Source organism: Puntigrus tetrazona, chromosome 2 (assembly GCF_018831695.1).
Source record: "Puntigrus tetrazona isolate hp1 chromosome 2, ASM1883169v1, whole genome shotgun sequence".
NCBI lineage: Eukaryota > Metazoa > Chordata > Actinopteri > Cypriniformes > Cyprinidae > Puntigrus > Puntigrus tetrazona.
Genome location: NC_056700.1, coordinates 11676817 through 11691096, shown reverse-complemented (window position 1 = coordinate 11691096; position 14280 = coordinate 11676817). Strand labels below are relative to the sequence as shown.

Here is a 14280-nt window from a genome sequence, read left to right as displayed (position 1 = left end):
CACACACACACACACACACACACACACACACACACACACACACACACACACACACACACACACACACACACACACACACACACACACACACACACACACACACACACACACACACACACACACACACACACACACACACACACACACACACACACACAGGACGCAACACACCGTTTTGAAAAACAAGAAATAAAAAACTATAATTTATTTTTGTCGCTTTCTGCAATTTTCATTATTTCAATGTGGCAGTGAATAAACCAGCAATAATAAGAGGTTCTCCAGTAATTCAAAAAAACAAAAAATAATCGAGAAACTAAAATCTGAGTTCAAGTAATGACCATTGAAAAGCAAAGGGAGGAATAAAACAACGCTACCAAACTATACGATTTGAAAATACAACACGATATCCCACTAAGATCCGAGACTGAACTAGAAGAACTTTTCGATATTTGGTCAAAGCCCTACTGATAGAGTTTTCAAGCATATTTAAGGATACGGATGAAGCACTGTCTACCCCGCTTCATTACATAAGACAAGAAACGGCGCAGCGTAACAGTAAACACGTGTTCACTGACCTTTCTCAACACGTATTTCTAGTTTTGGTCCCTAGAACAGTAATCACATCACAACCTCAAGACAAACACAACTAATCAGGATCAGAGTAAAGAGGCATGAACGAGTGCTAAAAGGGGCTCAACATAACATCTCCAAATACTCCTTTACAGTTTGCATCAAAACAAATATGATGACTTTGCGTGGGGGTTATAAGATCTAACATTTTCATTCTTATATTGCTTTAAAAACATCACTGCCTCGAATACATTCTCAGGCATCGCACCGAACACACTTACATTCACTTGTTTGAGAAATCTTTGCAGATACTGTAATGATAAAACAATCAGCTCAGTCCGAACGAACAATGAACGATAGTGAGGATATAACGCATCGGCGTCTCTCGAAGTCCGAGGAATATAGCTTTTGTGACATATTTGTGCTTCATCATTCTTACGAAACGTCTTTTGTTCAAAGCTGGAATATGAATTAAAAAGTGACACGGCACTACTTCCCATTCAGAAAAATAAGGAACCATCTATTAAAAAAAAAATGAAATAAAAATAACCAGGACAGGTGTCTAAACCTATCAACACTATTGGGACTAAGTGCTACATTTTCCACCGTTAGTAAGTTGTTATTTTATCTGACGTTTAACAGGCATTACAGACAGCTGTATATAACTTTACCTCCGATGAATGTTTAGAAGCAATATATTCATATATATTTAAAAAATAATTTTGAAAACAAAATTTCACCACAGGATGTAAACACATTAATCACCGCTTTGGGACAGCTTATGATGAGCTATGTGTGTGTGACCCAAGAAACTTATCACACAAATTCATTTTAAGGTTTGGGTCATCGAACGTTTCAAGAAAAAAAAAAAAAAAAAAAAAAAAAACAACAGTCGTTGATCAGATCCTAAGTTCACTGCGAGTAAAACAGCCGCGCAAAAAGCGAACGGTTCCTTCAAAAGTAAAAACTAAATATGCCATAACGCTCAGCTTCACAGTAACTTTCCATTACAGCAGTGCGTGTGTGATGGTAGAGGTCGGACATGAAAACTACAGACAAGAGTTTTGGCAAACAATTTCTGTTCGACATAAACCACGGTTGAAAGAGAGAGAGACAGAGAGAGAGAGAGAGAGAGAGATCAGTAGCAGGACAGCTAACAGTCGAAATGCATCTCGAGAGCGTCTTCGAAACTCTGGTCCTCGTCTGCGCTGGACGTGAGGAAAGAAGCCATCGGGGAACCTGCGGACAGACTGAGAACCCCCGCAGCGTTCGTGCCAGCGTTTCTGACGGAAATACTGGTGAGGTTGATTCCGAGAGTGAGTCTGGTTTGCTCCAGGGCTTTTTCGGGCACGGCGAAAGCCTCCAGCTTCTTCTCCCCGTTGGCCATGTATGAGTTCTGGCAGCCCCTGCAGATGCAGTCCAAACAGGCCTTACGGTTGGAGTAGCAGGGGCATCTTTGACCCCTGCAGGTAAGAACACTTGGATTCTGAGTGGCTCGTCCGCACTTGCATCCTTTTTTCTCTTGCGTCTTTTTGTAGGCGACTTTAGGGGGCTGTCCTGGTTGTCCCGCTAAAACGCTAGCTGACAGCAGCCTGTCCTTCGCCTTGGCCTTCGCTTTCGGGACTGCCACTTTAGACTTGGCCTGAACTTTCTTATTACCCGGGTCGGTGTTTATCTGGATGTTTTTAGTTGAATCCAGCACGGCCTTATTAACCTTCAAAACGCCCCCGTTAGTGAGCACGACAGCAGGCGGGGAGGGCGCTTTGGGTTCAAACGCTGCTTTCGGTGGAGCTGTGGCCGCTACCGATGGCCCCTGGATGAGGCTGGTGATGGGCAGAGGTTGGAGCATCTCGCTGTCGCTTTCAGAGCGAGAGCGCTTTAGGCTCAGGCGCACCTTTCTGTGGGCTGTGGCGAGGCCCGTCAGGCCCGTCTGAGGTCGGGGTGGGTGTCCCGGTGCAAGGGCGCCGCTGGTTTGGAACCGTAATGAGTCCTGACACTGCTCGGGTGTCGATTTAGTCTGTCCCCACATCAACTCCTTGCTCGTAAAGTCAGGTTTGAGGTCCTCCTGGATGCTCATGCTCTCTGCACTGAGTTGCAACGAGTCTACGCTCGTCTCTTGACTAACTTTGCACTTCACCTTGTTAGTACCCATGTGTCTTTCTGAGTCAGATTTCTGAAATCCGTCGGCAGCGACAGGCTCAGGGGGCTCTAGTTTAGCTTGGATCTGCTCAGAGGGTTTGTCCGAATCAGTCAAGTTGACGTCGGTAGAGTTTTGCGAAGGGTCTGTCTCCGTTTTGAGATTAGGAACATCCAAAGTGTCTTTGACAGGACTGTGGTCTTCTTGTTCCTGACTCAGCCCCAACACTTCCTCCAGCATCTTCATGACCTCAGGGTAACCCTTGACGCCCGAGGCACACTGCTCTGTTGTGACACACACCAAGACACACTCGCAGAGATTCCTGTAGCATTCGATCAGAATCTGGAGCTGTTTATTCTCCTCAAATTGCTCATAGTCTTTACACCAGCTGCACGATGGCTTCAATACCATTTTCTTGCCTTTACACCCCTTACAAACATAGTGCTGGCAGGAGGAATTTTTGGGAGCAACTGGATCCTGAAGCAAATTCCCTAGATAGAAAACAAACAATAGATTCAATTAAAGCAATCAACCATAGTCAAATAACATCTTGCAACAGTTATGCAAAAAAGAAAAATCTTTTTAATTTTCTCCATTGAATTTTTTTAACAACTTACAAACAGACAGGCCTACTGTGCTACTATCCCTATTCTCTCAAACTTATCAATATATTTGTATGCATAATATGGCTACTCAGAAAATATTGTTTCTAAATACATAGGCCAAATCAGATTTATATTTTTCCATATATTTTTTTTATTTAATCACTATATCAATGCTTTATAGGACTGCAGTCTGATTTTCAAATAATCTTTTTTATAAACAAATGCTGCGATTCACCTCGTAGTTGTTGATTGGTTTTATTCATAATTAAAAAATGATAAGAAAAATAGTAGAAAGCCAAAAGCTGCTGAAAAGTAGGCGGGCACTGTCATAGCAGATAGCATCAATCTTGGATGCTGATTGGCTGAAATAGTGTTTCGGCATATCCATGGGAAGAGAAGATCGTTTTGTTGTCAAATTAGGATTAGGTGAGACTGATCGCATCTAAAAATAAATGCTTTTTGTTTACAGAATATGTGTTGTGTATATTTATTATTAATATAAACACACATACAGTATATTTAGAAAATAATTACATTTGCATATTTCTATTCATAAAATCTACCATATATAAAATGTATATATGTATATATAAATATTTTTCTTACATGCATGTAATATGCACGTATATTAAGCAAACAAACACTTATTTTAGATGTGATTAATCGTTGGACAGCACGAGCAGCAACAAATATTTAATAAAAACACATTTAAAGAAAAAAATATTTTAAGCAATAAGACATTCAGGCTACGCTGTACTTAGCATAGCTAGCTTATTAAATTAACGCTAATCACATTGCGTGATTCCAAACACAGCACGATTTCTCGTACATAAAAGGCACTCACCACAGACCAAGCAGGAGAGGGAGTCTCTGAAGAAAGGCAGGACGTTAAACAGCCCTCCGTACGTCCCCGGGTCCTTCGGGTCGCACTGCAGAAGAGAGCGGCACGCCGACACGTACAGCGCGGTGGCGTTCACCGGGTTCATCTCGGCGGGATCAGTCAACGCCGGGACGAGAGAAGCGGGCTGATCCGACTACTGACAGCGAGGCTCGCTCAGACCCCCGATACACGAGAACTGTGAGAACACAATCAACCAGGCTTCACCCAACGCCTCAAACAAAGAGTGTAATTTGACATGACTCGCAAGCAGATGAGCGGCTTCGAGTCGTCGACTTGTTAACATGTCAAAGCTTTGCTGGATATCGAGAAGACCCTCCAGACGGTCGGTCCGGTGATAATGCGCCGGCGTAAGAGATGCACAGCGCAGACTAGAGTCTGCTTTCCGCTGTCAGATCCCAGACGCCTCAGCGGAAAGAGCTTTCGTGATAAAAACGAAGGACTGGACAATAAACGGCATTTTAGTGAGAGGCACGGCAGGCCTCGAGCTGCAGCGTTGCTGTCTGCGGGGCGAGCTCTGTGCTTAAACGGTCCACAAACACAAAATGGAAAAACAGAACAAAAGCCGTGTCACACAACAGATAGTTTCTTGAAGCAGTCCACCACAGCGAGCGTTTTTAAAGTTTATCTGAACAAATCACAATCCGCCTGGTTGCTAGTTCGCTTGCTAGCTAATACTATCTGCACTTTTCTTCGCGTTGCTGAATAAGAGCGCTTTTCCCTCCTCGAGTAGCGTGACAAAGTCCCGTTTGAGTGATATGTTTACGTAGCGTCGGCTACGCTACAAAATATTTACATACATTAGCCTATGCTAAGAGCCAGTTTCGTTGCTTATTATTCCTCTGTTAACTTTTGCATCCTGAGAGGAACAATACCAAACAAGCGTAAAAGAGCGCCTGGAATTACACGCAGCATCCGGTGATTACTGCCCCCTAGTGTCTGACTGTATTAACCACACGCTGCTGCGAGCAGAGGCATCTATAGGCCAGTGCTTTTCAGTGCTTTTTCCTGCTTCTCAGGACCCACTGCCTTGTCATTTTGCATTTGAGTTCGATATGAATCAGATGTGCAAACTAAAATGATAAATGATTGCGACTTTAACATCGGACCTTTTCTGGAAGTGTCATCTTGTAAAAACTGGATGTCTTTTAATTTGTAGGTGATTTTTGCCTTTGAGAAAAACATGCTAGCCTACTTCATTCTTGTAATTGCTTAATTATTAGATTTTACCTCACACGTTGGATAAATAAACCAAATTTATTTCCGAAGAGTTGCTGTGTTATATGGTGAAACTATGGAAAAGCAGTAAATCCAAAATTTGTTCAAATGTATAAGTCATACAATTTTATGCAGTAATGTTTATGTATATGGAAATCTATTCTAATCTATATTTTCCTGTTATATATATATATATATATATATATATATATATATATATATATATATATATATATATATATATATATATATATATTTTTATTTTTTACATTACTTTCTTAACCTTGTTTCAATAAAAAAGGAGAAAATTCATTTTAATATAGAGGATGGCGTTTGTTTCCTTCGACGTTTAATACGTCGAAGAAATCCAGCCGCAAATGCATTTAGAAATCTAGAGTTACATATTATTATTTCAAGCCGAGATATGTTGGGAACTGTAGTTTATCATGGTTGACATTAGTTTGGACTACATCTATCAAGTTCGCCTAACTTCACGCATCTCTGCGGTGATTGGTTCACCCAGTCACGCCCGCTACGCTAACCGAGTAGTGATTGGCTGTAAAACCTAGGCGCTCGTTTGTGATTGGCTGAAGACAGCGACAGGTTTAGCCACAGAAATCCTGTGTCCTCGGTGTAGCAGTGATGGCGACCTACACGTTAATGCGAAGTAGCCTAGGACTTTTACACGGTCTGAAGTGTTCCTTTAAAAGTGTAGGTCAGATTCCGTACGCTGGGGCACTTACTCAGTCGAAAGCGCTGCAAAATGCAAGATGCTATTCGGTCAGCCATCTGTCAGTGCAGGAGAGAATCGACAAGAAACGAAAGGCTGCACTTGCAGGAGGAGGACAGCTGAGGATAGCTGCGCAGCACAAAAGGGTAAGTTATGAAAACTTACAGGAGAACGAATGCAGCTGACACGAATGAAAGCACAACAGTCTGAGAAGAGCTCTCAAATCCTGGGCGCAGGGTAAACTGACAGCGCGCGAGAGAGTGGAGCTGCTGCTGGACCCTGAGTCGTTTGTGGAGTATGACATGTTTGTGGAGCATCGCTGTTCTGACTTTGGCATGGAAGCAGATCATAATAAGGTATGAAACCTCCACCTCTCCGCTCGAAGAATGCATAATACACAAAGAACAATTTACATTTGCATGTCATGAAATAATACTGTTAAATGTCCTAACTCTCGAATGGGTGCAGATGCAATAACGTCTTTTGCATTTCATTCTGTTGCATACGTCCTATGAAAATGATGCTTTTTCAGTTTCACAAAGAGAGTTTGAGAGAGAGAGAGAGAGAGAGAGAGAGAAAAAAAAAGTTTAAACATCCTGCCAGGGGATTGGGGACCGGTGGCAAACTTACAGAGGGGGGTCCGGTTAGCTACTAATTGCTGTCATTTTGTAAACTGGACCATGTCTTTTACATGCACCTGTGTGTTTAGTACCCAGGAGACAGTGTGGTCACTGGACAGGGAAGGATCAATGGCAGACTGGTGTATGTTTTCAGCCAGGTATGACACTAGCTTTCTCATATCGGGTTTGCATTAATCACTTCTGCTTTTATGAGTGAAATGATCTTCTGTTCTCAGGATTTCACAGTGTTTGGAGGCAGTTTGTCAGGAGCTCACGCTCAGAAGATCTGCAAGGTTAGGTTTGGTTGCTGACTTAAGACATTGTGTTTAAAAGAAAGACATAACAAATACTGAGATTTCACACGCAACTTCAATTGAATTCCTAGATCATGGACCAGGCAATGATGATGGGAGCTCCAGTAATCGGTCTCAATGACTCCGGTGGAGCCCGCATTCAGGAAGGAGTCGAGTCCCTCGCAGGATATGCTGACATTTTCTTGGTAAGCCGAATGGTTTAACTATAATTGAACTATTAGCTATACTTTTGATATAGAAATTTATAAACAAATGTTTAGGATTGTTTAAAAGTCCCTCACCAAATCTGCATTTATTTGATCAAAAGAGCAGTAATATTGCTAAATTAAATTTTAAAAATATTTACAGTACATTTTTAATTTGCAACTTGTTACTGTAATGGCAAAGCTGAAAACGGTAGTGTTGCATATAGACTGTGTAATATATATATATATATATATATATATATATATATATATATATATATATATATATATATTAAAATCTATAAATATTACAAAAAATATATGTATATATATTTTCAAAAGAACATTTTGAAAAGAACAAAAATGTCTTTATATTCATTTCTTAGGAAAAAAAAACTTACTGACCTCAAACATTTGAACATTTGATCACTGACCCCATACACCACCAGTCAAACTTTTTTTTTTTTTTTTTTTTTTTTTTTTTTTTATCATTACCCCTGCTACATTATTGTACAGAAAACATATTATTCTAATATTTTGGTTTGCCGCTCAGAAACAATTATCGTAAATAAAAATAATTTGTAACATTTGCCAAAAACATTTGACTGGCCGTGTGTGTAATCCAGGAGACTGTGTGTAATCCATTGTATTTGTTCTTCAGAGGAACGTGATGGCCTCAGGTGTAGTTCCTCAGATCTCCCTCATCATGGGCCCGTGTGCTGGCGGTGCCGTGTACTCTCCTGCTCTGACAGACTTCACGTTTATGGTGAAGGTAAGAAAATCCAAATTGGTATAAATGCCTATTTAATTCCGTTTAGAATACTTGTTCCTTGATGGCACGCTTTCTTTCATGACATGGCCCGTGTCCGCAGGACACCTCCTATCTTTTTATCACGGGTCCAGACGTGGTAAAGTCTGTAACGAATGAGGACGTCAGCCAGGAGGAGCTGGGTGGAGCAAAAACCCACACCACTGTGTCAGGTGGCTCCATTTATTAAGCCTGTGTTTTGTGACGGTGTTTGGAATTGCACATTTAGTTCTATAATCTGAATGCTTCCTTGTCTCACTAGCAATATAAAGAGATTTTGTTTTCTTTTAGGTGTTGCTCATAGGGCCTTTGAGAATGACATTGATGCCCTTCTGAACTTGCGAGACTTTTTTAACTTTCTCCCACTGAGCAACAAAGATGCAGCTCCGGTCACCGAGTGCCATGATCCTCGGTGAGAAATACATTTGCATAATTCTTCATCAGTCACACTGTCTTGACTGGCGTTTTCAGTCACGAGGAATCATGTCCGTTTTCTTTTCCTCAGTGACCGGCTGGTTCCTGGTTTGGACACTATTGTTCCTTTCGAAAGCACAAAAGCTTATGACATGCTGGACATCGTTCATGGAGTATGTACATCTTTAGCGAAATGATTCAGACAGTCAGGTAAAAACTTGTCACTCAGTTCCTATGATTGTCATCTCACTCTTACAGATAGTAGATGAGAGGGAGTTCTTCGAGATTATGCCCAACTACGCCAAAAACATTGTGGTGGGATTTGCCAGGATGAATGGTCGGACAATAGGCATAGTGGGAAACCAGCCTAAAGTGGCATCTGGTGAGTGAATTATATAAAGAAAAATTGGTCATGGATTAATCTGAAATATAATAATAAAAAAAAGGTTATGTAGTTGTTTTAAAATGTGTGTGAATAGAATTACTTTTTTTTTTTTTTTTTTTTTTTTTTTTTTTTTTTTTTTTACTGTTTTATTCAGCCAATACACACATTAAATATTTCAAAGGTGACAGTAAAGACTTTTGTTTTGAAGTGTATTAAACCAACCTGAAAAAAAGGGATCACATTATCTGCCAGAGTAATGGCTGCAGAAAATTAAGATTTCCCATCACTGCAATAAATTACATTTTCAAAAAAAAAAAAAAAAAAAATTTGGAAATTGGATTATTTTTTTTCCACAATATTAGTAAATATATTACTATATTTATTACTACACTTAGCATTAAAAAAAATCTCTCAATAACAACATAAAAAATGTAAACCAACCTTCTGAATGGTAATGAATATTATGTAAAATTTCATTTCAACGCATTCCACAGCAATTTTTAATTAGTGATATTTTTTTTCCTTCTGTTTTCAGGCTGTTTGGACATAAATTCATCCGTTAAAGGGGCTCGCTTTGTTCGTTTCTGTGACGCCTTCAACATTCCTATCATAACGTTTGTGGATGTGCCTGGATTTCTTCCAGGTGTCTAGAAACCTTCATCATCCTAACTTTGCCATTTTTTTTTGGAATCACCAGCATGTGTTTCTCTTTTCAAAGAAGACACTGAAAGGAGGCTCTGTTTCCACAGGCACAGCTCAGGAGTACGGAGGCATCATCCGACACGGAGCCAAACTGCTCTATGCTTTTGCAGAGGCCACCGTTCCAAAAATTACTGTCATCACCAGGAAGGTAGGAGGCACAATGATGAGTGTGTGTGTGTGTGTGTGTGTGTGTCTTGTATACTGAATAATGTATGCTCTGTCTCCAGGCGTACGGAGGTGCTTATGATGTGATGAGTTCTAAACATCTGAGAGGAGACGTCAACTACGCCTGGCCAAGTGCTGAGGTCGCAGTGATGGGAGCAAAGGTAAAAAAAAAAATGGCTGAAAATAACGACATGGCTAAATAAAAAATATAGGTATCAAAATCGGTCCCATCCCATATAAATACATTTGTTGTAGCAGTCCCTAATAAAAGTGTCCCTGTAACCACAAGACTGTGAGAGTGTTCAGAGAGCTGCTGGTATACACTTACACTGCAGCAATGATCGCTATGCTTGGCTCTCGTGGGTGATTATGCTGCTTGAGAATGTCCTTCTGCTCGTTTCATTTCTACACTGGAGGCCCACGCTTTCAGTTGAGAAACAGGTGCTGCTGACTTAGAGTTTGGATAGCACCGATCATATCGCATGTTGACTGTTTAAAGTACCAACTATAAATATTTTTGCTGGGTGTCCAATAGTGAGACTAAAGCAACAATGATGCTCATTGATTTTCCAGTGAAGGATTAGCCATATATTTTAAGATATAAATGCACGCACAAAATGTGCAGTCATTTCGATTATCAAGGGTGCATTTATTTGATAAAAAAAATAAAAAAATAAGTCATTAAAATAAATTAATTTGAATTACTGTTTAACATTTAAACGTCAAGACAAGATTACTGTTTTTTTTTTTTTGTGATGGCAAAGCAAATTAATTTTTGTATATATATGGCTACAACATATATATGTTGTAGCCTTGGTAAGAGGCTGTTTTCAGAAACTATTCTTAAAACTAAAAAAAATCATCCAGTATTAACAAAAGCTGGATAAATCATGGAAATTGATTAGCCAGAAAGTGCGAAACCCTATAATGTTTCTGAAATATGCATTATTATTTATTTTAAGGGTGCTGTTCAAATCATCTTCAGAGGAAAGGAGAATCAAGCGGAGGCTGAAGCAGAGTATGTGGAGAAGTTTGCCAATCCCTTCCCCGCTGCCGTCAGAGGTGCATCACCACACACCGCACTCGCTTCTGCTGCTGCCTGTCTGCTATCGCCAAATAATAATTCACGTCTATTTCACAGGCTTTGTGGATGACATCATTCAGCCCTCGACCACACGCAAGAGGATCTGTCGAGACCTCGAGGTGCTCGCCAGCAAGAAACAGACCAACCCCTGGAAAAAACATGCTAACATTCCCTTATAAAGCTCAACTCAACACTAGTTTCATAGCATTTCATGACGATATCTGTGACTAGACTGGAGAGGACATCGTGTTTTTCCCACACGGTTCGTTGTGCCTTACACCCCCCCCCGCTCATATGCATTACGCCACTGTTTCCCAAATCAATAAAACACTCCCACGGTTCATGATTACATATTTAATTTTTTTTTTTTCTGAAAAAGTGAGTTTTCCATAAGTTCACTGAAGAAAAGTTTTAGAACAGTTTTCCATTAAAAGGGAAAGTGGTACATTTCTAGGTTGTACAAAAGAAAACCATTTCGGATTGAAAATGTACAATTTACAGATACACTAGCAAAACTAACCGGGGGCAGGGGAAAAATGATGATGATGATGATGATCATGGGAAACTCATGTTGCTGACGGTATAACATTTCACTTTTTGATAGCACAGGACCATAAAGCACTTAAACGGAGGCGATACTCGGATGGGCCCGACTCGACACGCGGCCCCGGACAAGAGCAACTGACCAAAACCCTGCCGTATAGACATCTCACACAAATAAACCTCACCTCATTAGAACTAAATCTACTGGAAATAAAATACTGACCATTCAAATTCTTCTGCAAGCCAAAATACACAATACGTAGTGTAACGCCCCTTCAACTGCCACAGAGATTTTTGGCTTTCTGACAATAATGACTGCATTTTTAACACTGACCAAACGTTACCCACCTTCCTTCATTTACCGTAGTTCTGTTGTTTCAGACCGAAGATCGAGCGCTCGTCTGGGTAGGAGAAATCCGTTCGTTGACCTGATAGTAAAAGCGACTTCATACTCTAACTGTACAGGGCATATACATAGTAGGATGGATAAACACAAATATGTACATCTCGAACATATAGGACCGTACATTCTTACATGATAAATTTGTACCACAATGTAAAATCCCATCCAGTGCGATTCTAATGAGCTGACAAAGAACTTGTTCGACAGAAAGATTCACCGTGTGTGACGTGACTGGACCGCATCTGTTAAAATAATCTCTGGATGAATAAAAGCTCCTCTTGTGCGGCGTTTGATAAAAGAGGACAGTTGAGGGTTTGCGGAGAGTTTGCTCCAGAATCTCTGAACCTGGACACCAGTGCTTCCGCTCTCATGTGAATGTCTCTTCAGCCCTTGAATCACTTCAAATACTGTTTTTCCATCGGTTGTGGCACATCAGAACATGGGCATTGTGAAACCCTGGGGAAAAAATAACAGGCTTTCATTTGAGAAATATCTAAGTGTGCTTTTTATGATTGAAGTTGCAATTCAATCAGGTTTGATGGGCATGTAGTGCTGCGCAATTTTTTGTGATTACAGATCGACGACTGCTAAAATGCTACAATAATTTAGTCTGGGACGATGGCTGTCACATTGCATTTCTAAAGCAACCCAAATTCATGTCACTTGATGTGGAGCAGCATTTACCACAAACAGAAACGCTGAAAATACTGCTCGTCTGTCCAAGAACAAAGTGCATTACATATATTTATTGACAATCACAGAAGTCATATTGTGATTTTACACATTATATGGATCAGCTTTAAAGTATGTCAAAATAACCAAAAAAGTCAAATTTCAAAAGTTTTAATGACAAAACATAATGCATAAATTAACTTACAAACTTACAAAAATTTTTTAAATTGTGTGTCACTATTTGGATGAAGTAAAACACAGCATGGATGTAGTTGGGTCATGTTTGCTTTTTCGTCTATCACTTACCATAATTAAATTTAGGCTTAAAATATTATCTTCAAAATCATTCATTCACTCACAATTCAATTGAGTTAAACTCTAAGCTTTGATATAAGACTTCCTCGTCTTACAAATGGCTCTCAAAGTCAAAAATGCTACAAAAAGCATGTATTATATGACTACGTTTACTGTTCTGGGGCACCACTATTTTTGGAATCGTCACCCCAAAATGAATAAGAAACATGTATTGGAACTGATTAAACAATTATGCAAATCTGTATTTTATTAATAAGTTAAAGCCTTGGGGATTCGTTCTTACCGACTCATCCTCGATCATGGCTGCAGAGTCAAAGAAGTCCGGTCTTAGCTCTGCTCTCTCCCGTCGGTTCCTGGAAGGAGGCTGCAGAGGATTTAAGAAGATCATGTGATTGGGAATTTCTATCTACAGCATATTTCATTATTCTTACTTCCTAGCATCGTCTGATTACCAGATCAATGACCATGGTGTCCTCGAATTCCTCACTCATGTCCTCCAGCTGCCCTCGCGACGACATCATGACATCCTCAAAGATGGGCTCTGCGTCGTCCTCCATGAGACCCCGTCTAGATTACAGACATCAAAGTAACATTAACCTCGGCCGTTCCTCACGTCAAACATCTCATGTTTCTTTCTCCACGTACACGGTCTGTCGCACGCCTCCGCTGCGGGCCTTCATGTAGTTCATGGCTGTGCGCTCTTTCCTGTTCACCTCCTCCATCTTCTGCTGGCCGAGCCAGGACATCTGGATCTGAGGACTGAGCGAGAGAAAAAAAAACAATCGATACGCTGCACATGCAACCTGACAGAATACAACCGGTGTTCTTACTGTTAACTAAAACCAAATATATTAAAGATTTCATTAATTTAAACATTGTTCTGGGTTGACATCGACTGAAATAGGAAGTCAGGGCGGGACATATTAAGCCCCTCCCTTCTATAAAATAGCCAATAGCATTTAGTTTATACCACATGGGACGCGTCAGGTTCTAGAGAACATTAGATTGTTTTGAAAGTTAGAAAGTTTGATGAGAAGCTGAAGTGCAGTGTGACGTCATTAACATCACTGATCGATGTTGTCATTGTTTTGGAGCACAACAGTTTATAGATAATCTTGACCCTAGCATTTTCATACTAAAAGGAAAAAATAAGTTGAAGTATTCAAATGACTAACTTAGAATATTAAACTTACTCAAATGAAAATAAAGCAGGATAGAAATATACAAAAAACTAAATGTAAAATAAATACACTATATATAATATATAATACATGAATAGTATACAAATAACACAATACAAGTTGCATCTAAAAATCACAGGATAACTACATTATATATGTCAGTGTCAGCTACAAACTTTTTTTTGTATTATATTAATTGAGACAAACTACTTTTTTGATGTACTGTTGTTTTCTTTTTGCATACAATATAGTAGGGAAGTATTCACAGACAGTTGGGGAGGAACGATACACAAACATTATGGTTAGGTTTCACATCAATTTTATTTATGTA

General features: G+C 39.9%; 3 protein-coding genes across 3 annotated transcripts in view; 1 reads left to right on the top strand and 2 right to left on the bottom strand.

Moving 5' to 3' along the window:
* Positions 1 to 173: 173 nt before the first annotated feature.
* msl2a (MSL complex subunit 2a) lies at positions 174 to 5320 on the bottom strand. Its single transcript, XM_043222120.1, has 2 exons — positions 4157 to 5320; positions 174 to 3198 (listed from the first exon to the last, which is right to left on the bottom strand). The coding sequence occupies exons 1-2, from the start codon at positions 4296 to 4298 to the stop codon at positions 1724 to 1726; spliced, it is 1617 nt and encodes a 538-aa protein (XP_043078055.1). The 5' UTR covers positions 4299 to 5320; the 3' UTR covers positions 174 to 1723.
* Positions 5321 to 6037: 717 nt separating this feature from the next.
* Positions 6038 to 11184, top strand: pccb (propionyl-CoA carboxylase subunit beta). Its single transcript, XM_043262837.1, has 15 exons — positions 6038 to 6304; positions 6395 to 6514; positions 6868 to 6936; positions 7015 to 7071; positions 7164 to 7277; positions 7939 to 8049; positions 8150 to 8258; positions 8377 to 8497; positions 8591 to 8672; positions 8758 to 8881; positions 9420 to 9527; positions 9634 to 9734; positions 9814 to 9912; positions 10714 to 10813; positions 10893 to 11184. Exons 1-15 carry the CDS (start codon positions 6071 to 6073, stop codon positions 11012 to 11014), a joined length of 1671 nt encoding a protein of 556 aa, XP_043118772.1. The 5' UTR covers positions 6038 to 6070; the 3' UTR covers positions 11015 to 11184.
* The window catches only part of stag1a (stromal antigen 1a), a 39564-nt gene continuing 36458 nt past the window's right edge, over positions 11175 to 14280 (bottom strand). The window contains 4 exon segments of the mRNA XM_043262822.1: positions 11175 to 12237; positions 13052 to 13132; positions 13221 to 13335; positions 13414 to 13527. Of these exon segments, the coding sequence (XP_043118757.1) occupies positions 12214 to 12237; positions 13052 to 13132; positions 13221 to 13335; positions 13414 to 13527 (334 nt within the window). The 3' untranslated portion in view covers positions 11175 to 12213.

Excerpts from the sequence above, each read along its gene's own strand:
- msl2a (XM_043222120.1), bottom strand. The coding sequence starts at position 4,298 with ATGAACCCGGTGAACGCCACCGCGCTGTACGTGTCGGCGTGCCGCTCT. Across the intron at positions 3,199-4,156 it reads CCTCTCCTGCTTGGTCTGTG|GGAATTTGCTTCAGGATCCA; the intron begins GTGAGTGCCTTT and ends TTTTCTATCTAG.
- pccb (XM_043262837.1), top strand. The coding sequence starts at position 6,071 with ATGGCGACCTACACGTTAATGCGAAGTAGCCTAGGACTTTTACACGGT. Across the intron at positions 8,498-8,590 it reads ACCGAGTGCCATGATCCTCG|TGACCGGCTGGTTCCTGGTT; the intron begins GTGAGAAATACA and ends TCTTTTCCTCAG. Across the intron at positions 10,814-10,892 it reads CTTCCCCGCTGCCGTCAGAG|GCTTTGTGGATGACATCATT; the intron begins GTGCATCACCAC and ends TCTATTTCACAG.